General features: G+C 35.1%; 1 protein-coding gene across 1 annotated transcript in view; it reads left to right on the top strand.

The window, feature by feature from the left end:
- BCHE (butyrylcholinesterase) overlaps nt 1-10,810 on the top strand; it is an 85,323-nt gene extending 74,513 nt beyond the window's left edge. Inside the window, exons 3-4 of the mRNA XM_032629341.1 lie at nt 3,555-3,721; nt 10,201-10,810. Of these exons, the coding sequence (XP_032485232.1) occupies nt 3,555-3,721; nt 10,201-10,325 (292 nt within the window). The 3' untranslated portion in view covers nt 10,326-10,810. The remainder of the gene's footprint in view (nt 1-3,554; nt 3,722-10,200) is intronic.
- Nucleotides 10,811-25,568: the final 14,758 nt, after the last annotated feature.

Raw genomic sequence — 25,568 nt, 5'->3', positions numbered from 1 at the left:
GAGCCTGTGCTCTAGAGCCCACGAGCCACAACTACTGAGCCCATGTGCCACAACTACTGAAGCCTGCCAGCCTAGAGCCCATGCTCTGCAACAAAAGAAGCTGCCGCAATGAGAAGCCCACGCACCGCAACAAAGAGTAATTCCCAGTCGCCGTAGCTAGAGAAAGCCCGCGTGCAGCAACAAAGACCCAATGCAGCCAAAAATAAATAAATAAATAAAATTATCAGTGCCTACGCTTGACCACATTAGAGGGACTGAATAGATGACAGGTAAATTGAGCTGCCTGTGCTGGAAAGAAAGAACAAATGATGTCTGTGGTCCTGGGAAATTTTTAAAAAGCTAAAGAAGCAAATGGAACACACCTTTAACAATTCTGATAGTTGCTTAAATCCCATAAAAATAAAGACAAGTTCTTCAAATGAGAAAAAAAAAAAAAAAAGAGAGAAATAACTGTCCCTGAATTCTTAAAGGGAATCTTAAGTCCTGTGTTAGGATTGGGTAGGCAATATTGGAATTTGTAATTCAAAGAAAACTTGATGCATGAAGTTGAGTGCATCCTACTTCTTCATACCTGGCATCCTGAGTAAATTAATGTCTTTTTAAAGAATTTCTTCATAAAATGAATTATCAAATCTGTGCTCAAATACCAATGACAAGCAGGTCCTGTAATACAGTTTGAAAGGTACTCTGCTTTTTTAGTTAAATAAGCCATGTCTTAAAATTTTTCTATCCTACATCAGAGGAAAAGTGAAATGGATGACCGTTAGACCACTTTTGTATACCACAAATTGGGAAAAGGACCTGGTAACAAAAAGAGAAGAGATTTCTTTATCTCATGGAAAGTGTTAAGTATTATCACTTTGAGGTCTTTATTTTATAACCAGAATAGAAAATATTTTTGAAAAATAATAAACTCAAGATGTTTAAATTTATCTTATAATTTTGGAATTAAAATTATATAGTGTTCCAGAATTCTGTATCTGGGAATTATACTGTATTTCACAAAGTGTTTAATTGATGTAAATAGGAAGAGAATTATGTCTCTGGTTAAGTTTTAGAGTCTTTGGAGGTTTCTGCAATTATAGAGTAAAATGCTTCATCACTTCAAGAGCTATTTCAATCACTTTTTGAAAACTATATCTGCAGCCATAGGCAAAGGAATTTTATTATCTCTGAATTACAATTTGGAATGTCATGAGTTATTTCATAGGACAAAGTTTGTTAAATGAACACTGGCAGTGCCATTAGTGTTTCGCTCTTGAACTCAAGTACAAGTCAGCTCTATTTAAGTCACCATTTGCAGAAGCCAGAAATAAATGTGCAGTTAAAATGGTGCCATAAGTTAATTAGAATGGAATTAGAAGGAAAGTGGGCAATTTAGGAACATAAGAATTGCTGTACCGAATCAGACCAATGGTTCTCCTGGTATAATATCCAGCCTCCAGCAGCTGTACTTGTTCATTTCTAAAGCTTTAACAGAAAAGAAAAAGACTACATAATTCACCTAGACAAGTGTGCCATCTGTGATCTGGAGAAATTTTCTTCCTGACCTCTTTCAAATAATACCCTAAAGCAAGAGGTTTCAATCCTGTTATGATATTGGCTTAGCTTGAATAGCTCTGGTTATTAATAACTCTTATTAAATCATCCAACTCCTACATAAAATCAACTAGTTCATCAAGAAGCTGTTTATCTCTACAGCCCCTGAATCATGGTTGAATATTTGTGCATCTGTGATAAATTAGGAATTTATGGTACTTATTCAACACAAGTTCTTGTTGGCAAAATCTGCCTCTAGTTAACCAAGCTGGATGAATGCCTGCTTCGCTTTCCAAATTCTAGGGGTTCGCAGGCTTTCGGCCAAAAAGAAAAAAAAAAGTGTATCTGCTATCACTACTCCCAACTTCCTATCCATTAATAATGTACAGAAGGTATTTGAATGATGAAGAATTCTGTGTGCTAAACTTTTAGAAAAGTTCAACTGGAGTTTTTCTTATATGACTTTGCTTAAGTTAGATGAATCTAAGAGAAAGGAATGAATTACTTATCCCTATCACTTTAGTCTTCCTTTTATGATACAAGTATCTGTGACTAGTTTCTAGGTTTCTTGATTATTCTAGATACCACCTCCGGGTCAATATTTCTAAAATGTTATGTACACAATAAACCATCTAGCAAAGAATCCCTCAAGAATTGTAAATGCCCACAAGCTAAAGTCTAAACCATTTTCCTAGGCTGTCAGATCTTACTGCTATAACACTTATATCCTAAAGCTATAATTCTAAAAGGATCTCCTCTATCTTAGAATCCAAGAAAACTAGTTTTTTCATTGCTATTTGAACTAAGAGAACACTTACTATTTATACTATGTTAATTCTGTTCCCTTTCTCTAGCACTCCAAACTTCTCTTTCTGGTTCAGTTCTTTATTTTTTCTCCTTACTTCAGCTAAAATCGCATTCCTTTAGGTAATTCCCTCTTCTGACAATTTTTGTCCCTTTGTTTATGCTTGATTTAGTCTACCATATATTGTTGGTTCTTTGTTTTCATGAATGTCCTTGATTGTAAATTCCCTGAGGGAAACTATGTTTTCCATATTTATTTGTGTTTCTAGAGCCCAGGCAGGGTCTGACTCATAATAATAGCATACAAATATATTAAAGAAAAATCTTTAGAATCACCAGTGACTATCTAGACAGAGTCACTTCCAGAATGTTTACTCTTTGAGTTTCTGTTTGTGTGACCTAGGCAATAATATATTATTGAGTCCTACAAGGTACAAAAGAACCAAAAATCACAAACTTCTGAAAAATAGAGCCAAGTGTTACTGATTTAAAAATCACAAAGATATGGGAAACATCAGCACAAAAAAGAGAATCTGAAGGTTTTAGACCCCTGATGTTAGAAAATGAAGGAATTCCAAGCACAAGTAATAGCTAGGCAAAGACAGGAGGTAAAATAGAGGAGGAAATCACTAAGGAACTGTCCCTAATTCCTGTTGGTTGGCCCATGAAGAGAATATCTGAAAGTAATTTTGGAAATGTGGGTGGCAGCATGTTCACTAACCTTTCTTGAACTAACTCACTGGGGAATTATTGAAAGATTTTTAATCAGTGAACAGATCTGTAAGAATGTAAGATCAACTTAAAAATGAGACTGAGGGCAGTTCCCTAGGGTAACGAGGTTATTACATACTAAGGAAATGTGTAATCAGTCCCAAATTTAAACACATGCTTAAGTGTGAAGAAAATATAAGCATTCTAGAATAGAATATATTTTTCTCCCTGTATGTAAACAGAAATGTGTGTAATAAGTTCTTCTTTAAATTTTAATTCCTACAATTTTAACTAACATAGTGCTTCAAGGTGCTGAAAATATTCAACCCAGTTCATTTATGCTTGACATCATCAAACAAATCCACAATTTTTCTTTTTCCCCAATTTTCCTGACTTTTTAAAAACTCTTATTATTTTTTGAGAACTATATATCTCTCTCTATATATATTAATCTATCATTGATTTCAGTAGAACTATAATGCCTCTCTTTAATTTTTTAGAAATCCAAATGGGACCCAAAACAATAGTACAAGATGGCCTGTCTTCAAAAGCAATGAACAAAAATATTTAACCTTGAATACAGAGTCACCAAGAGTATACACTAAACTACGTGCTCAACAGTGCCGATTCTGGACACTATTTTTTCCCAAAGTCTTGGAAATGACAGGTGTGTGTTGTTTTTTGTTTTGTTTTGTTTTAGTATTTGGTTAAATAATTGGTTATGGATTATGTAAAAGGGGGAAAAGGTAGACTATTCATGGCACAGTGATAATGTTCATCTGTGACTTTACAATTAATTGATTCCAATGTGTACATTATTTTAACAACCTTCTTCCATCAAGTTTAGATATGTTTTGAGGGCTTACTATATAAGCAGCACCTTAGCAGTTAAATAAAGAAAGCAAAACTAGGAATTTTTCCCTAGAGGAACAGGAAACCTAGCAGTGGAACTAAAAGAGGGCACTCTCGCTATTCAGCCAATTTTTGTGGAATTAACTAATGGATAAATGAAAAAATAAATATATAAAATAAACAATGTATAACTGTTTATTTTATATATTTATACTCAAAAAGAGGCAAAACAAATTTAGTGATACAGATGTAGAGAACAAACGTTTGGGGGAAAGTGACGGGGGTGGTGGTGGTGGTGGGATGAATTGGGAGACTGGGATTGACATATATACACTAATATGTATGGAATAGATAACTCATAAGAAAAAAAAATAGTGATAAATAGTAGAACCCTTGATTTCTAAGGGGGAAAAAATATCTAAAATTTACATATCTAAAAATGCAATCCAAATATTTCTAAATATTCTAAGCTTGGAGATATTTAAGACCACCTACATACATTACATAATACAATAAAAAAGTAGTAATTTAGTTAACTACTCTTCAGGAAGTCATTACTTAGATTTGTATAAGGAAATACTAGGAAAATTGTTCAGATTATCCTACTATTTCAGAATTCATTGGTAAGAAGATATTTGGCTAAACTTTAATGACCAAAATGAATGATCACATTTTCTGTGAGAAAAATGACATACATATACAATTCACTGCCTGTTTTTTTTTTTTTTTTTTAATGTCAGCTATTTATAACTGATGTGGCTCCTCAGGTCTATTTTTCATATTTTTCAAATAAAAGTAATTGACTTTCAATCACCAGACACATCACTAACTAGTTCCTTTATACTTTACCATTCTGTTCATCAGAACATTCTGCAATTTTCAGGCTACATACTAGATATCACAATACAGTAGATGTTTTTAGTTTCTTCTTTCGAGCAGTTAGGAGTTACTTTCAGGCAAATATGGACATCTCAGAGCTGTATTTGATTGTTTAATATGCCTTTTGATTCTCAGATTTTACTCACCAAAATTATAATTATGGACTCATCTGTTTGGGAAACATTATTGATAGACCAGTTCTCTGTGCATCACTAAATGCTGGGTGGCACAATATATATCAGGGATGGGCTCCTGCATCCCTTGGCAGAACTACAGTGCTGCCCTTGTGTCCTCTGGGTGTGAATAGCAATGAGGTAACACATTTAATCTGCCAAGAGACCAGAAGAGGTACCATTTAACAAATCACAGACTACATATTCTCAATTGTTACTTAAAATATTTTTAAATGAGAGGGTCATAATTTGAAGGGAAATAAGGTAGGGTAGGGGCAAATTTTAAATGACTAATTTATTATAAACAAAACTGAGTCATTCTGGTTCAAGCAAATGTGGTCTACTGTGATGTATTTGTTGGTAAAATAAAATTTCAATCTCAGTAATTTTTGAAAATGTACTTCAAAATCTCTATCTCTAAATACTCAACTACTATAAAGCAGGTTGAATAAACAAACTCCTAAATTTTTAGCTAGATGCTGCTCCATTCTACACAAGGCTGAACAACTTTCTAGTGTAAGCAACACTGAGCTGTGTGGAAATATCATACCTTGCTCTGGGATATTTCCAGTGTGTCTTGAAAACATAACTTTATATTTTAGCAGTATTTTTTTCAGATAATTCCCCCAAAGGAGTTATATGAAATATATTTAATAAAATTTAAAGTAAACGTATGATATAATCGTTATAACATCAACAATGTATTCATTAATAATAAAAATGTTTACATTTAAACAAACAGAACCAGTTTGAAATGCCATGTTTTTAGGTTTTATAAACATAAAGGGACTAAAAGATTAAGAAATATAAAGGGACTAAAAGATTAAGAAAATATGTTCTTACCATACCTTATAGTTTTCAAGTCACAAAACTTCAAACATTTTAATTTTCAATGTTCTGAAAATTGGAGTTATTCAGATGACCTGGGCTGAAGTTTCTATGGAAATATTACTTTTTTAAAAAAAGATAACTTTACAAGTAAAGGAAAATTTCAAAATATAACTAGTGACTAGATTTCTTAAAAGGAGAAATGTTTACCTCACTCACGATGGAAGCCCAATAGACTTTATAAGTACCATTTGAGCAGTTGTTTACATCTGAGCAATAAATATTCTCAAATAAAATGATCCTTAAGACTTGTTTAAACACACAAATTCTAGCACTTAACTTTCAGACTATACTTCAGCACACAGCTAGGCTGTCATTGCATACACCTGCAAGAAATAAAATACAATATTTGTTTCAACTGTTATCAAATTCAGATTTTTCACTAAGAATATAACTCCACAATATCTCATAATCATTTGAAAAAAGAAAAGGAAGTAGAGAAATGAGGCATTCAATGTCAATGAAATATCAATATTTTTCATTAAAATTGAGAAAGTAAATTTATTTAAAGGAAAAAATATTTAAACTTCACATCTTCCCAGTAAAAAAAAGTATCAGATCCAGTGGTTCCTCCTTTGACCTTTGAATACAACATGAATCAAAGCGTTGAATAAATCATGAACCAAAGTGTTCTTTAGTTGTTGCTTGCTACAACTAAAGAAGACCACATATAAATTTAAGAGCTGAGATACCACTTGGATTGGTCACTTTGGAACCTCATATACTGCTATTTGCTAATCATTTAGCAAGAATGGCAAACAAAAATGAGATAGTGCAAAGGTGGTTTGAAGAAAAAAAATCAAGCTAGTTTTGCTGATTTCATATTTGAGTTTTCCATTCTTTGTTAAAAGCAAAACAAAATGAACAAATAAACAAAGGCTTTTGGTAACTTGATAATCAATTTAAATGATCTATTTGTTTCACTGTAAAAGTACATGAAGTCTTCAGAAAGCCCGGCCTGAGTTTATCGTAGTTCATTCTACTGTCTCACTATACACCAAAAATTATAAAAGGACAACTAGTAAGTTTGTGATCTACTCCATAAAGAATTATGAAATCCTTTGCAATTTTAATAACTAGTTGACAAACAGGAAAATAAGCAAGTAAAGAGGACAGAAGATATTTTTAATGAACTCTCAAAGTACAGGAAATATGTTACTTTTTAATCAAAATGTTCAGCACCATTAAATATCAATGTAATGTCATCTAACTTCATCTCCAATAACTATTTGGGGTTGACTCACTTCTCTTATGTTCTGTCCTAGCTCCTCAGACTTGGCTAAATAGACTCAGCTCTGGTGAAATATTGCTCACCCTTTTTTAATTGACAAGACAAAAAAACAGTTTCATTACTATCCCTCTTTCTATAGGGAAGAGAGCCTGATTTTCCCCCAAATGAGACACAATGTGGGCAAAATGAAGGTCACCAAAGTCCTGAAAAAGTTGTGTCAATATGTTTATGAACTACTGGTATTGATCTAGCTATACACTGATTCAATAAAGAGCAAAGTTAGGAATAAATTTTTATAACAAGGGCAGTAAATTCATTTCCAGAGTTCCCCGTAGATGCATATAACTTGATTTCACAATGTAAGCACCATCTCATTTATCCCTCATGGCAACATTGCAAAATAGGGATTACCAACTCCATTTACATTTGGAAAACTAATTTGAAAAGTTAAGAATTTTTTTTATGTCACTAATACCATAATTGATCAAGCTGGAATTTCAACCCATGTCACTCCAAAGCCTATACTGATATTCTTTTCTTTATTTCACACTGCAGCACCCTGTTAACTAGAAAACAAATAGATCTACATCTCACCAATGATGATAAATCTATAGCCACTTAAGTAGTGTTCCAGTTTTGGAGGAAGAAAAGAAGGAGGGGGAGGAGAAAATCTTCTAATTTTGGTTTTGACTTATGACAAAGGACTCAGGTTTTTTATTGTCTTTTTATTATGGTATATTCAGTTCCTTTGGATACTGTTAGAAAATAATTAAACGTTTTGAACTTTATTGTCTCAATCAGTGTCCAGTACTTCTAAAGTAAAAATGTACTCAGGTTTACACAGCATTTGTGAACTAAAAAGTAAACTATTTTAATAACTAAATTGTATAGATATTTGATTATGACACATAAGGAAATAAATTTATATTTATATGAATCAGTGGATTTGGTATCATTCCATGAAGAGGAAATGAAAATCAGATATAAGACCTTTTCTCTAAATATTAAAATTCATGGTCTCAATGCTAAATTACCAGTCATTTATTTGTTATATTAAAAATTTTGTTTTTTCAGAATTTTAGAGTCCTTATTTTGTGTAAATAACATTTAAAACAGCATTTAATTATCATAAAAAGAACATAAAAGTGGATCATTTGGTATGATATTTAACATCTTTCTTCCACATTTAATGGTTTTGACTCTTCAGAAAAATTCTTTTATTCACAAAAAATTATAGCCATTGACTTTTAAAAGGCATTTTACATAAAAATAGGGCATTTTTGTATAAATTCTTAAATATTTATCCAATGTCCAAGCATTGTGAACATTTGAGGCCTAAATACATCTTAAATTACAGGGGATCTCTTAATGGCTGTACGAATGTTTTAAATATTTTGATTTTCATATAAACTAAAAACAAATCACTGAATGTGCTCCATTGTGATAACATGAGTGAAGGCACTTTTTCATATACATTGTAATGTAGTATGAGATCACATGAACTTTCTTCTCCAAATTAACATCCTACAAAGTTATAATTTTAGAAAATTCCTAACTGAAAAGTATACATTAAAAAATTGTCAGTTCCCGGGCTTCCCTGGTGGCGCAGTGGTTGAGAATCTGCCTGCTAATGCAGGGGACACAGGTTCGAGCCCTGGTCTGGGAGGATTCCACATGCCACGGAGCAACAAGGCCCATGAGCCACAACTACTAAGCCTGCGCATCTGGAGCCTGTGCTCCACAACAAGAGAGGCCGCAATAGTGAGAGACCCGCGCACCACGATGAAGAGTGGCCCCTGCTTGCCACAACTAGACAAAGCCCTCACACAGAAACGAAGACCCAACACAGCAAAAATAAATAAATGAATTAATAAACTCCTACCCCCAACATCTTCTTTAAAAAAAAAAAAAATTGTCAGTTCTTATTTTCACAATAGTTGAAATCACTTAAAATTTTGTTTTTAATTCAATGACTATAGCTCAGCATCCTAAAAGTTTAAAAAGTAAAAGAACTACAAATGTATAAAATACCTATAGATTTAAATAAACTATCTTCTAGCTTTATTATATCTACTTATATTAGGAACATAAATATACGGTTTTAAAAGTTTGTAATTTAAGAGTTTCTGTTGTTCACAGACTTTATCCTTTAATATAATACACTTTCAAATAAATCAAGATTTCAAGGTTTTTGTAGTACATAAACCCTTTTTGATTCATTGTCTCACATTATTTCTGGTATAAACACTCCTCTCCCCTGACACATACATATACTTTTCAAATTGCTGGAGATTTTCTTAATCATCCTTCTAATTTGCAAAGCAATTAATAAACTTCTATCATATAGTACAATAGTTTCAATAAGTTGCTTTCAATGACCAGGCATTGTTTGGAATTAAAATATATTGATACATGATGAGTGTAGAATCTATACAGAATGCCAATTACAAAGTTCTCCTTATGCATTAATAAATATTCATATATAAACATTTAAATCAGAAATAATACTCCACTATATAATTATATATGTAAATGAGATGCATTAAATGAGGTTTTTGCTATGCCTAGGAGAGTCAAGAGAAGAATAATATTTATGCATCGTCTCAGAAACTAAAGCAAATATATGTAACGTAACATAATTTGACATAATACATGAACGGATTTTTTTGCATTTATGTTATATATATTTTGTACATATATATTATTTGCATTTTCATATAATATATAAAAATTCAATTAAAATCTTTTCAGGTAGTGAGAGAAGTTGATAATAAATAATGAATAAAACATCGCTGTAGGGCTTCCCTGGTGGCGCAGTGGTTGAGAGTCCACCTGCCGATGCAGGGGAGGCGGGTTCGTGCCCCGGTCCGGGAAGATCCCACATGCCGCGGAGCGGCTAGGCCTGTGAGCCATGGCCGCTGAGCCTGCGCATCTGGAGCCTGTGCTCCGCAACGGGAGAGGCCACAACAGTGAGAGGCCCGCAGACCGCAAAGAAACAAAAAAAAACAAAAAATAAACATCGCTGTACTTGGAGAAAACGGCATCTGCAATCAAAATTATTTTTCAATGAACGTAAACAGAGATTAAAATTTAGATTAATACAACTCATTCCATGTTTTACAGGAAATATTGATGAAGCAGAACGAGAATGGAAAGCAGGATTCCATCGGTGGAACAATTACATGATGGACTGGAAAAATCAATTTAATGACTACACTAGCAAAAGAGAAAGCTGTGCAGGTCTCTAATTAATAGATTTACCCTTTATAGAACATTCTTCTTCCTGTAGATCAAGGCAAAAATATCTGTGGCTCTCTTACACACCTGGTAAGAAAGCTACTATATAGCTGAAACAAAAATGCCAGAAGGATAATATCGATTTCTCACATCTTTCACTTATTATTGTACCTAACATTTCAAAACCTAAATGGCTAGAACAAGTTTAACTAAATTTCACATTATAAAGTTTCACAATTAATTATATGCATATTAAAACAATTTGCAGCTTCAAACTCTCTTTCCTGAATAACTTTAAGATATTTTTTTTTCCCTAAGAAGTATCTGTGTTCTTTTTCCAGTCTCAACTTTATTTTTATTACCACTCATAAAAGGTATCTTAAAAATGGATAAGGTCTTGAAACATTAGATACTATAATTTACAATATTTCTTCCTTTAATTAATTTATGCATTTAATGTTAATATGATATATTAAAACAAACAGAAAATAATTGGCTGCTTTGATTTTTTTATATAAAGGCAAGAGAATTTATATATTTAAGAGAATCTTAAAATAACAGACTTGGCCACTTGGAAACACCTTATGATAGAAACAAAATGTTACTACCAAGAGACAAAATGTAAAAGAATATAATTATTTATATTTTGTATTTTTAAAAATATGTATGCTTGGAGTCCTCAAATTATATTCCTCATTCTTTCAACTCTTTTTTTCCTCACCTCCCCACTCCCCATCTCTCCTCAAACATGCCCACATGTAAATTACTCTTCCGGTAACTCAAAAATTTAAAAATGTGGATGAGCAGAAGTCTAAATGAACAATTTCAGAAGTCATGTACCATCTGGAATAAGGGAACCCTTGGCTGGACCCAGAAATGTCAGGATTTTAGTAGAGAAATTGTTCAATTCCAAAAAAGAAATGATTACACTTTCTGCAGACCAACTATATTGTTTTAATAATTTAAAAAATTACAAAGTTGCATTTACTAACTTGAATGGCAAGAAAACACATCCCATGAATAAATTCACTGTCTTTCACTAAAGGGGAGAAGTCAGGGGATTTTAAACCCCAGGAAAGTGCAATACTGTTGATTATGCTAATTAAGCATTGAAAATTAGCACTCAGGATAGGATAAAGTGAATCTATTCGTCTGTAGACTGTTGGTTAACGCAGTTTCATTACTCATTGGTCATAAATATGTCTATAGTTAGATCCAACATAGGTCTGCCATCCTCATCAAATTGTCACTCAAAGATCATGGCATTTTATCAAATTCAGCTGATTAAAGAGAGTTGTTATACAAGCCAAGTTAGTTCATTTCAGTGCTGCTGTAAACGGACATTTCGCTTTATATTTCTTCCTTCATCCTGAGATGAAGAAAAAAAACACACAGGATAGACAAATTATTTGGCTTTCCATTCTACACCACCGTCTTCATTTCAGGTACCATTCTCGTAGGATCTATTATGTTTTCTGAATCACTTGAGCCTCCTTTTTATGTAGAACCCTCTTACATATGAAATAACTGGATGATGCCTGTTCAACAGCATTAAAGACCCTTTAAAAGTTCTCTTAATGAGAGCAATAATGAGGAAAACATAACTAATGTTTGTAGAATACCTGTAACCTCCCTCATATGACAAATCCAGTCATATGAAAAGATCCCATGGACCACTTTGTCCTACCTTGGACAACCAATTGCTTCATTCTTGAATTTTAACTAGAACACCTCTTGACTTACTCTGAAGCTTTTATCCATGAGTTTATTTTGCTTTACTCTGTCTTTATCCCTGGTCTGAAATCTCATCATTAGAGCTATCAATTGATGAGACGCTAATAAAGCAGTAGGAGTGACAGTGATTTTAGAAGTGAATGCTAACACAAATAACCATGCACACACAACACAAAAACTCATTCATCTCACCAAAAAAAAAAAAAAAAAAGGCTGTTTTCTTCTCCAGACATTGCCCATTTTCTTGGCCTGGTTTAATCCTTTATAGTTACTCTGAAAAGTGAAAAAACCCAAATTTCCAAGGCAATTAATTGTCAGTGCCTTGATATTGTGAGATTCATCTCTAGATTCGCAGCTGGGAACTACTTGCAAAGTGCCATCGCACTGTGTAGGTGCTTGTTGAGTGAATGGTTGGGAGGATGAGATACAACCGAGTTCAGTTCCCTTGTGTAGCAGGAATATTGCACTGTGAATCCTCAGAGAGCCAGGAAGAAGCATCAAAAAAGTATAAGAAGGGCTTCCCTTGTGGCGCAGTGGTTGAGAGTCCGCCTGCCGATGCAGGGGACACAGGTTCGTGCCCTGGTCTGGGAAGATCCCACATGCCGCGGAGCAGCTGGGCCCGTGAGCCATGGCCACTGAGCCTGCACGTCCGGAGCCTGTGCTCCGCAACAGGAGAGGCCGTAACAGTGGGAGGCCCGCGTACCGCAAAAACAAACAAACAAAGAAAAACAAACAAAAAAAACCTTGCAGTTTGGCAGGAGAAAGAAATGTACTTGATATTGATATTTGAGGACCTAATTGTTTTTCTCTGAACAAGGAACTGTAACAGATATTACTGAATGTGTAAAATAAATTTGGCATGCACACTTGTTTTCTATGACCTCCACACCAGAAAGTTATCTTTTCAGGATATCATTTTTACCATAAATATATGCTTTGAGAGGTATGTTTGAAAAATTAGAAAGAGTACATAAAATACATACAATATTTTACAGTGTTTTATGTAACTGCAGTTATTACAGAATATCATCATTTGGTTTGAGCGAAACTAGAATTTTTTCACTTGACAATAATTAATAATAGTAATTCAGATTCAAGATAGGAATCAGAACTTTAATTCCCATTTTCCATTGCCCTTTTCATGTAAAGAGTATCGACTGTCTTGTGCACTCTTAAAAATATGGATAAATAATCATTCTTGTCAGGCTCTAAAAGAGATGTTGTTAGGGATTAATTACTTAATGATTATTAAACTAGGTAGGTGAGTACTAAGAGCTTATTTTTTTCTCCTCAGAAGAATTTGCAGAAGTCTTTTGCTTGAGGTAATTACTGTATTACCTTGTTTTTTTGAAATGAGACCTGCCATTCTGTTTTAATTGTTTTTGATTTCTTTCAATGGTTCAGGGAGAAAAGGGGAGGAAACTTATCAAAGAAGTCTCTGGATAATAAACTATAAAAACGTATGTAACAGTGTTAAGCATTCTATAATCCTTGAAATGAATATATGAAGAGAATGATCTATCATCTATCTATCTATCATCTATCGATCTATCTATCTATCTATCATCTATCATCTGTCTATCTATCATCTATCTAGGATAGCCACTCCCAATTTTAACCAAAGGGAGGGTTACTAGTATATTTAATACAACCTGTAATATAAATTCAAAGCCATTGCCTTGACCAAGATAGCCTTACTGTTCCCCTCAGCTTGACTAACTTTTAGACAGATTTCTTCCCAGCTGTGGGCCTCTGACTTCCAGTTTCTTAGAGAATTTGCTTCAGAAATATTGCAATTGTAAATTCTTTCTCTGTCCCTTTGAAATGTATATAAATCTACCAGCCTCTTGACCTCTTGCCAGTTTTACTACCCAGGAAATGTCTTTCTCAAGGATCTGGGAACTATTACTTTGCAATTAAACATTATAAGAGATAGTGACTCCATCTCTCAGTCTCGATGGGAAGGTAGGAGCCTAACTACTTTGGGAGCCAGTTACCAGCCACAGATGGCTTAATCCCAGAAGAAAACATTTCAAACTGTAGGATAACTCTACAAGCTTGACACATCCCACTGGTCAACCCTCCCCCAAAGTCCTCCAGTACTTTTTCACTAGCTCACCTCAAAACTTAGAAACATTCACATCTTTTATTTCAGGGGAGTTGAGTTCAGTCTCTCTCCCTTATTGCAGTAGTTTTATATAAAGTCTTTCTTGACTGTTGAACTTTGTTCAGTGCAATATTTGCTTTCATAGCCTAAACCAAAATTCAACACTTCTTAAAGTGCCTAGAGCACATTCACATTTATATTGATATTCTACTATCAATATCATATCAGGAAAATACAAATGTTTTCTTGCAGCAGATATCCCTCTGAAAGAGTGATTCCCTGGTGAAAAGGGCAGTAAAACTTGAATTTATGAGGTGTTGACTATCTATTTTTTAGTATTATTTTACACTTTTAAACTTTAAGCAGATGGTAATTTTCATTCTCGTGTTAATCTCAAGATTTTGGAATTTTTCATTTTTAGCATTTCTTAATGTTCCATAGTATTTTTTTTTCTTCCCTTCCACATCAAATTTAAATTTTCATGAGCATACTCTTTTCCTGATAGAATGGCTGTAAACAAATGGATTCCCCCATTTTATGTGTAGGACGTTTTTTCTTTTTTTCTCTTCTTTCCTCTCCTCTTTCCTTTTCTTTTTCATGAATGCAAAAAAAAGAAAAAGAAAAAATAAATTAGATACAGATTCTTGTACAGTGGTCTAGGAGTTACTGGTGATATAAAAGATTGCATACATCTATAATGCAAATTTCATTATGCTGTTAGGCCTTTGGGAAAAAAAAATAGCATTTTCTCAGAAAATAATTTATCATGAAGAATAGCTTAAACTTCAGGAATCCTACTTGCAAGGACCCCTTTGAAGGCACTCTAGGTAATTTTACATTATTTCTCTTAAAGACAGTTTCCACAGGAGGAACAAAACTTGATTTAGTTGTTATTTTTCACCACATCAGTGGAAATGAGTCTTTAGTCTATAGCCCCAGGCACAAAACAACATTTTTAGTCTAAGAGGACTCTTCCTCCCCCCACAGCCTTTAAAGATATTCTACTGGTTTTCTTTAGTTGAAATGTGCTATCATTGTATTACAACATTGTAATATGCTAATTTTGAAGTTACTATCTTTGTGCAAGGTAATAAGTGAGTGAAAAACTCAAATGCTAACATCTGCTGTGGCATTTCAATTTTAAACCAAATATGTGTATAATATTCTCTTTGGTAAGTGAATTAACATTTTCACATAACCATGAAAGATAAAATTTTAATAATCTCCTTTAGAGTTGTCTCTTTGAAGTCATGTGCAAAATATTAAGTGAGAATTCTAACAGAACACTAGTCCTTCTTTTAAGATTTTTGAAGTTTTCAAAGACAGAGAATGAATACCATGTCCTTCCTCTCAGGTCATCTGGTGTTACAGCCAGTTAGAGAAGCAGCAATTTTCTTATCTTAGAGTAGATTGAAGGCTACAAAGGAATGCCTCGAATTCCAGAGCACCTAAGGTTCTTGATCATTCGTTGGCACTGCTATATGGAATTCTACTTTTTCATGTATATTTTTCAATGCCTGAAAAACATTCTTTTTCTAGGGTGTCTTTCAATCATCTTTTCAACCTCTTTTTGACTCACTATCCCTTGGAAGAACCAAAATTCCACCTATCCTATGCTAATGTCTTAATGAAAAGTATTTGATTTATCACATTACATTATCCCTCCAAGGATGTCAGTTTTAGTAAATTGAGTCTGGCTTGGATCCTACCTAAAGAAATTGAGTGAGTAGTGGAATGTTTGGAGACACTGTCCCACTTAAGTTCAGGCAGAGGGAACAAATGAGAAGGCCCTGGGGAGATCATCTCACTTACTGTGTTTAGGGAACAGGCAAGAGATCTAAACTACTGGAGGAAATAGAGGAAGGTGGTAGGAAATGGGGCAGGAAGTGAGGAGAAGGGCAGATAGGAAGCCATCACAGGGCTTTGAGCAGATGAGTAACATAATCATGATCATCCTTTATTTTAGCAGGAACACTCTAGTTCCTTGGAGGCTAGACTATACAAAGGCAAGAATGGGCATAAAGAAAGCTGTTTAATTATTCCAGGCAAGAGAAAAGAATGGCTGGAGCCTAGTTAATACCTGTCGAGAAGTAAGAGGTATTATATTTATTATATTTCTAAGCCATAGCCAACAAGATTTGCCAAAAGATAGAGAGGAGTAAACAATGATTTTTACAAGATTTTCTGCTTAAATAACTGGTTGAAAGGATTTATCATGCTCTGAGACAGGGAAAGCTGTAGGTCTAAATAGAGAAACAGATCTAAACAGAGAAACAAGAGTTTGGTTCAGGGCATGCTAGGTTTCAGATGCCTATGTGGTCTCTAAGAAAGAAACCAAGAAAACACTTTGTTAAATGAGAGTAGAGTAGTAGGGAGATGTCTAAATTAGAGATATGAATTAAGTTGTTTCCAGCATAAAGATGGTATATAAAGTCATAGGACTGAAAATTACCTAGAGATTGTGTGTAAATCTGAACTGAGCCAAGCCAGCACTCCAGCCCTGAGACTTAATTTGACATTTAAGTCTGTCAATTTTATAAAGGTCTGTGCTTATTGCCAGACCTTTATAAAATGACTTCCCTATCCTTAAGTTTCTAACCTTGATTCATCTCCCATTCATCTGTAATTCAACACAATTTTTTCCTCAGGAGAAGTAAACCAAGCCTTTTTATAGTTGAGAAAATCTTTTGGTGTCCTCACAAGTAAATGATTATTTCATTGAATTTATAATATCACCATTTAAATATATTTTTCTTAACTCCATAGAATTCTCTACAGAATGAAAGTCTAAGAGCAACTAGAGGTTTGTTTTTATGCATATAATCTGTATCTTTTGTTTGGGTGTTTGCTAGATTTACACGTACATGCGAGCATACTTATAACTCACAGACTAAATAATGGAAGCCCAAAAGACAGCCATTTTCTAATCCTTGGAACTTGTAACAGTTGCCTTATATTGCATAAAATAATTTTGTATAAGTGATTAAGTTGAAGATCTTAAGAGAAGTAGATAATATTGGATCATCTAGGTGAGCAGTAAATGCAATAATATGTATCCTTATGAGAGAGAGGCAGAGGGAGATTTGACACACAGAAGAGAAGGCAATGTAACCACAGAGGCAGAGTTTAAAGTGATGCAGCCACAAGCCAAGGAATGCCAGCGGCCACCAAAAGTTGAAGAGACAAAGAACAAATTCTTCCCTGGAGCCTATGGAGGGAAGGTGGCCCTGCTGACACCTTGGTTTTGACACAATGAAACCGATTTCAAATTTCTAATCTCCAGAACTGTGAAAGAATAAATTTCCATTGTTTAAACCTTAAGTTTGTGTTACTGTATTACAGCAGCCATAAGAAACTAATATATAAAATAAAATTTCACCAAGATATATCTAAGTATTATTTATCTAACATAATTTTTCCTAGGATTTCAAAGCTACTTTCAATCTGCCAGCTAATATACACCTTAATCTGGTGAAAGTTTTCATGTGTATATCTTTCTGTTATTTCTGCTCTGTCTGTTCTGTTCTTGCCTCCCATAGTCCTATTATACATGAGTCAAATTACCTTAATCTGTCCCCCTTAACCCTCGCTTTAATTTTTCTTTATTCCTTTCCTTAGAAATACACTGATTTGGGAAAATTTCCTTCTGGTGTTTGCTCTTGCTCCCAGATTTGTCTTCTGTAACTAATACATTATTTTTATTACCACAATTATTTTTATTAAATTTTATAATTTTTTGCATCTCATATAGCTTTTCTTATTTCAACTTATTCTCTCTTTATAATTCATTGTTACAATTTCATAAGTATAAAAATTCCTTTGATCTTTCAAAAATAAATTTTTATATGTTTATAAATACTCTAAAATTTTTCTTTTATTTCTGCACTAGCAGAATTTCAAAAGCAGGCTAGCTTTACCTATGGAAAGATAATTCATCCTTTCAGATGAATTATCTTTCCATAGTTCTAACACAGTGTTATGTGATATAAATGTTGAAATAAATTTTGGCAGAAATAGGTGGGGATTGCTGGTCTAGTTCTCCAGATACAGGCAAAGGAAGAGGAGAAAGATTATATTTAATATAATTTTAATTTATCAGTGGGGAAATCCAATATCTGGTAGGTTCTAAGAGGTAATTCTAGGGGAGGACCCTTCCACAGAAGGGATATTTATCTGGATTCCACTCTAATATATGTGTGATAGACAGAAAACTGCCTTAGCAATGCCCTATTTCAGTTTATTATTCATTTTTCCTGTTGGCTTTATTTTACATTTTTTCAGCCTTGCTTGGTAATGGGATACACCAGTATTTACCTTCAGAGGTCCGTTTGGTCTTTGTCTGGCTCAGTCTTCAGTACTAGAAATATGATTATTTAAAATGTTAGAGTCTAAATGCTGCTGACCTGAATTTTTGTTTGTTTGTTTGTGTGTTTTTTATTGTGGTATGCGAGCCTCTCACTATTGTGGCCTCTCGCGTTGCGGAGCACAGACTTGGGACATGCAGGCTCAGTGGCCATGGCTCAAGGGCCCAGCCGCTCCACGGCATGTGGGATCTTCCCGGATCGGGGCACGAACCCATGTCCCCTGCATCGGCAGGTGGACTCTCAACCACTGTGCCACCAGGGAAGCCCTGACCTGAATTAAAAAATTTTTTTTTTTAATTCTAAAAAAGTAAAGGGGTATAGGTTGGAATTATGTGTGACATCTGTGCAGAAATTTCTATGCTGGAAAAAGAAAAAAAAAAAAAAACGACAACCTCAAAACCTGTAAATCATTGTGTCAGAAATCTTACATCAGAAACTCAAAGAGATATATCACTCAAGAAGAAATAACTCAGCTATGGTGATATCAACTGATGATCACACTATTGGTATTCATTGTCCTGTAGAAAAAACTACTGAAAATGTTTCAAATAATAGTCACAAGAACTGTAAAATTATTTTTACTGGATCACAGCACTAGTTTTCATTTTGAGTAGCACTTCCACCAGTAATTTTATTTTTGTTGTAATAGAAGCTCAATAACTGTCAGATATACCTTATATAGAATGCTTATATGTTCAGCAGCATTTAAAGACTCCTTCATTTTTCACTGAGATTTTTTTTCGATTAAGTCAAGAGGCATGGTGTCGGTAACTCTGAGATGGAATAAATCAACTCGTGGCTCGGGCATAATAAATTCACCAAATGCTGCTTCTTTTTATGGTTTTAAAATAGCACTCAAGGGCTTCCCTGGTGGCGCAGTGGTTAAGAATCCACCTGCCAATGCAGGGGACATGGGTTCAAGCCCTGGTCTGGGAAGATCCCACATACCGTGGAGCAACTAAGTCCGTGCACCACAGCTACTGAGCCTGCACTCTAGAGCCTGTGAGCCACAACTACTGAGCCTGCGTGCCACAACTAGTGAAGCCTGTGTGCCTCTTGTGCTCCGCAACAAGAGAAGCCACAGCAATGAGAGGCCCGCGCACCACAATGAAGAGTAGCCCCTGCTCGCAGCAACTAGAGAAAGCCCGCACGCAGCAACGAAGACCCAACACAGCCAAAAATAAATTAATTAATTAAAAAAATAGCACTCAAGATGAACAAGTGGGAACCACCAGGCTAAGAGATTGTAGATGCCATAATTAAATATCAAAATGTATTTTAAATATGATAACATTTTTCAGTAATAAACTAAGGAAATAATGACCTAATTCAGTAAGTTCTAAGAAAAATTCTTGCCTCATGCAAAATTTCTGCAACTTCTTGGTCCCAAAACTGAACTCACTGAAATTACGAAACTGAGGCAGGAGATAGATGGTCCCTAGGCTGAGCAGCTGGAGTTTGTTCCCTGTGGACAGATACTCCAAAATAGCAGGAGGGAGGAGAAGCTGAGCCCTGCCCAGATCAGAAACCACGTATATCTCATTCTTGAAGTCAAGGAGACCTTCTCGACTGTACATTCACAGAAAGGCTTGTTGGAGGTCAAAAGAGAGTGATGTCAACCTACTCATAGGCCTCTTCACTATAATCCGTCTTGGCTAAGAGATGCACATGCACACAGGGAAGGACCCTGAGGTATACCAAATATGGACTCAGAACCAGGCAAAGCAAGATGATTGGCCAAAGGAAACCCAGAAGAAATGCCCCATATAAGTGATTCAAACTACCATGAGGGCGAGACCTCTCTCTGAGCTCACCCCTGTGTGCTTATTGACATGTACTCTTTTTCCTCTTAATAAACACTTTACTTGTTTCACTAATTTCCGTCTTTGTGGGAATTCATTTCTACAAAGATGCAGGGCCAGGGCCTTGTCACTAGCCAGCAGTCTAGTGCCATGGCCTGACTTCAATCTCTGGCTGGGAACCAACATCCTGCTTCAAGCCAATACAGGCCAAGGCCACCCTAGATCAAAACCAGCACAGGATTTACAGGAAAATGCTAGAATCAAAAGAAAAAAAAATCAGGAAAATAAAGGATGGACAAAAAACACCCACTATGAAAAAAAAATTCTTGGAGAAGATAAAAATTGTGACCAAATATAGTGTCATTAAACTAAAAAGTCTTAATAAGTAATTATATAACAAATAGTTCAAAGCAGAGATAAAAGAATTCAGGAAAGACATCATAAGTAACAGAGATACAACACGAGTCAGCAAAGCACAAGACGGAAGGAGGAAAAAATAAAATCTCAGGTATGAAGCCCACATTAAGAATATCATAAAAGAGAACGATCCTGGCTGAAAACACACTGACAATATGACAGGATTGAAAAATAAACAAAATAAGATAAAAGGAAAGCAGGAGTAAAAAAAGACAAAGATGAATAGGAATGATTGAAGAAGGAGATACAACACAATCAGCTTGCTAACTGTGAAAACTGAAACAGGAGGACAAAAAAGAATTGATGATGTAATTCAGGGATAAAAGTATGTTAAATACAAACTTTTTGCCTATAAATTGAGTAAGGGCACTATTTCTCAGGGAGAAAAAAATGTTAGAGTAGTACAGTATCCTAGGACTTCTCCAAGACTTTAAAAAACTTCTTTGTGAGAAAGATTAGAAAACAACATAAATGTCCACTAATAGGAAGGTGTTAAAGCTAATTTGGTTTATTCAGAAAATGGAATACCATGCAGCAGTTGGAATAGGTAATTGACTCCTTATATGTTGATACGGAAAAATCTCGAAGATTCTTTTAATTGAAAGATGTCAATGTGAATAATAGTAAAGATGTGTTATTGAAACAGAGCAGGACCCTATGGCCCTTGCCCACCCCCATGTCCTCAGCCTGCCTTTTGTCTGTGGAAAAACTTTATCCAAAGAATAAGTTTAATCAGACAAGTGAGAAAATGCAGAAACAAAGGAAAACAGTCAGAGACCAAATAATAGTTTAGTCATTGAGCATAGTCAAGGACCTTTAGTTCCTCCTCATGGGCTACAGATAATATTCTGAGCCATATCCTGTGAGCCATCTTATAGATACTAAAACCCCCAGCAGGTGGAAGAAGTCAACTATGTGATGACCAGGCTGTAGCCATGACATAAGCTGCCACAATTCTAAGAACTGGCCTCAAAGAAATGGGAACAAACCAACCCTGGAACTGAAGATTAATTGTACTTAAAACAATCAAATTGACACTGTTCAGACCACTGATGACCAATTTCAAGATGACTGTCAGAGCTGACTGTATTGTTTCTGCCTGTAGCCCCCTCCTTTGGTCTATAAAAGCTCTTGCCCACTGATTGATTGTCGGGGGAGGAGGGGAGATGGCCTCTGGACAGGTGTCCACTCTCCCCCTGGTTGCTGGCAGCCAAAATAAAGAAAACTTTCCTTTCCACCAACCTGGCCTCTTTATTAGGTTTTGAGCGGCGAGCAGCCAAACCCCACTTTCGGTTACATTATTATTTCTATTTGAAAGCAATATGTTTGGTATCTATGCTTAGATATACATAGATTCTCTCTGGGAACACATTTTAAAAGTACTATAGCAGTGAGTACCTCTGGGGAAGGAACTAGATGACTGTGATAGAAATGTCAGACTGAGAATTATTTGTCATGTTCTGTCTTTGAGTGCCTGTTATATTTTGTAGCATGGGCATATATTACCTATTCAAAACAAATAATAACATGTAATTGTAAAAAGGCAGCCAAACCTGTTAAATTATTTGCAGGGAAAAAAATATATAACAACAACTGAATACCCATACTGTTGCTTTTGACAGGCATTTTTCTGCAATATCAAACATGTTAATACCTTTGTTACCAAAAGCTCGACCTCTCTGTACGCTGGTGCCAAATCAAATCTTGGAGACAGAGTTTTAGGTGAAGTAGGAAAGGATAGCTTTATTACTTTGCCAGGCAAAGGGAGACACACCAGGGGTTTCTGCCTCAAAAAACTATGTGTCCCAACCCCAAAGGATTTGATGAGGGGTTTTATAACAATAATTCAAAGGTGAAGTCTCTGACAAGATTAAGGTGTGTGTAGGGCCTGCACTCCTTTAATCTCGTTAGTCTCCTAATCTTGATGAGCTTCTCTGGTCCCTTCATTCTTGCCTCAGGTGGTTTCTTGGCCGCTCCGCCCTTTGATTAGTAACTGCTTGAATCCACCTTTTGGAACTCAGGGAAGTTCATGAAGGCTGGAGTATAGCCTATAAGAAATGGGGGACAAAAGGGCCTCCGTGCCTGGAAGCTCCACAGGGCTTCACTCGGTTTCACCTTCAACTACTTAGAGCAGTATTTTGCTGCTAACTCATTCTGGAGGATCCATGAAGGCAATGTTATTCAAAATTATACGTTTGGCAAAGAAATTTACTAAAGTCCTTCAATGTCTATGGATAACTGGTAACACCTGCCCTTAACATTTCCAGGCCAAAATGGCTCTTCCACGCTCCACAGTGCAGAACTCTGGGATCTCAACCAAGGCATTGAATCTTTTACAGGAAAAAAATATATATAGCCAATACTCCTTAAATGAAAATACAATTTATAGTCTTTAATTTCCAAAATGAGCACTTACAGTTTGCTTCAATCAGTATCAGAATGTACCTATATCCTGGGTTTTTGGAACATGTGAAATGGATGTGAAGACTTGCCCAAAACCCAGGCCATTTCACCCCCTTAAAAGATAAAGGAAAAGAAGCACCAAAATTTGAATAACAAACATACCCAGAGAGAATTTCTTTGACCTTCTGTTACCCCTATACATTCCCTTCCTCCCTTTTTCTGTTGATAAGATAGAAGAGGAGGTTAACAGAAAGCAAAAAAGTCATAATACCATGCCCAGGCAGATTCTTTGTCAGATAATCAGGTCTGTTTTCTGATCAAGATAAAGCCACTTTTTCTTAGAATGTTCACCATACTCGCTTCTGCAATTTCTGAATAAAGCAAGTATGACTCTTATACATAAGATACTGTTTTTTGCTACACAGAAAAACTTTCTCCCTCAAGAAGCAGTGCATTGATTTCCATTCTGTTGCAAGTTCCTTATCTATGTTTCCAACTACTCAGAAGGTCTTATTTAGAGGAGCACTGTGATACCATATGCCTGGAGGATGACTTAGGCTGAATGGTCACAAATGGCCCCCCAAGTCAGTGATCTAAATCTGAGATGAAAATAACAAGAATGAGATCATCACACAGATGTCTGAGGAAGAGCATTCTAGGTTAGTGCAAAGACCCCAAGGCCATAATAAGCTTATTGTGTTTGAGGAAAAGATTAGAATTTAGAAAGAATAGCATGAGCCACAGGAGATGAAGTTGAATCATGTAAGGTCGTATAAGAGCATTAGGACTTTGCATTTTATTATAAATTCAATGGAGAGCTATTAGAACAGTAATAAGTGGAGGAATGACATGATCTGATTTAGATTTTGAAAGATCATTCTGACTTCTGTGTGGCAAAGATTCTTGGGAAAGGTGCCCCAAACAGAAGCAGGGAGACCAATAAGGAGGCTATTAAAATACTGCAGACAAGAAAAGATTATGGCTTGAAAGTTTGGATGAGAAGGTGGAATACGCTTTGAAGGTGAACACATCAGAGGTTTTTAATGGATTGAATATGGGGTATGAAGAAAAAGGAAGACTTAAGAGTGGCTCTAAGATTTTTGTTTTGATTAACTCAGTGTATTATGGTGAGGTGAGATGGGGCAACTGAGATCAGGAAACTCAAGAAGTGGAGCCAGTTCATTAGTTGAGGGTGTAAATCAAGTGTTCTTTCTGACATAACATTCACACTGCCTATGTTTAAATAAACCTCATAATCCTTAGGAAAAATTATTATTTCTTCATTTCTGATCCAAGAGGATCTCTGGAACCACATCTCTACTTAACCCTAATAAACATATGTAAATCCCATTTTCCAAAACAAACCTACTCTTCCATTTCCCTTTGTCCAAACTATCTACATCTGCACACTTTCCTAAAGAAGTATTACACATCCTATAAGTCCCAAATATATCAGTTTCTTTCTGTTGCTTTCCTTGGCCCTTATCAGGCACAACTGCCACTCCCCCACAAGTATCACTTCATTTTATTCCTTCTTTTTAGGAGAAGGTATCACACTAACATTTTCATCAACTCTACCATGTGTTCCTCAAGGGTGAGTCTGTCTCTAATTTATACTAAGATTCCTGGAAACTTGCCCAGTGCATAAATTCTCACCACAGACAAATTTTCTTACATTCTCATGCTGAAAAACAGCTCACAAGTAGTATTTTAGACCCACCCACATATATAAATAGCTATCATTCTCTCTAGGTACATCTTCGAGTACATAGGACCAAGGAATGTTTGGAAAATCAAATGTTTAATTTAAAAACTAATAACAAATATATGATTTTTTTATTAAAGAAAACCTCACTTTAAATGTATTTTTATTTCTGCTGTAGAAACATTCAATTTTTTATTAGGAAGAAAAAATACTATCTTCAAGTTTCTCAGTTCCCACTCATTTGTTGGTAGTAAGTATTGCATGAAGGAACACATTATTTCTATATTAAATTTGCACATTTGTAATTAAACAAAAATGGTTTCCTTGCAAGTCTCAGATTTAGGTCAAGAATCTGACAGTGATTCAGGGGCTAAGAGGTAATGAAAGCAGTGAGTCTGGCTCAACTGTGGGCCTCAGTGCAGAAAAGGATGAGTGCCAGCTGAATGAGTATGTGCTCTTCCTCTGCTTCTTTTTACAACTGTGTGGGGACTGCCAAGATCTGTATATTGCTGGCAAGCAAGCAGAGCCAATCCAAGCACCTGTGTTGCAAAATTCAGCAACTGTGCAATTGCTATTACCCATCCATCTGTGAGGAGGGTATTTGCCACATGTCAGTTGACTCACATAAGGGGAATTGGAAGGGAAATTCCATCAGATAAGGAGGACAGCAAAATTAATCGATAATTTTTTCTTCTTTTTGATTGAAAAAATATAGCAAACAT

The sequence above is a fragment of the Phocoena sinus genome, chromosome 4, assembly GCF_008692025.1.
Source record: "Phocoena sinus isolate mPhoSin1 chromosome 4, mPhoSin1.pri, whole genome shotgun sequence".
Classification (NCBI taxonomy): Eukaryota; Metazoa; Chordata; class Mammalia; order Artiodactyla; family Phocoenidae; genus Phocoena; species Phocoena sinus.
Note: the sequence above shows the minus strand (reverse complement) of the source record. Positions and strands in the feature narration are given on the sequence as shown.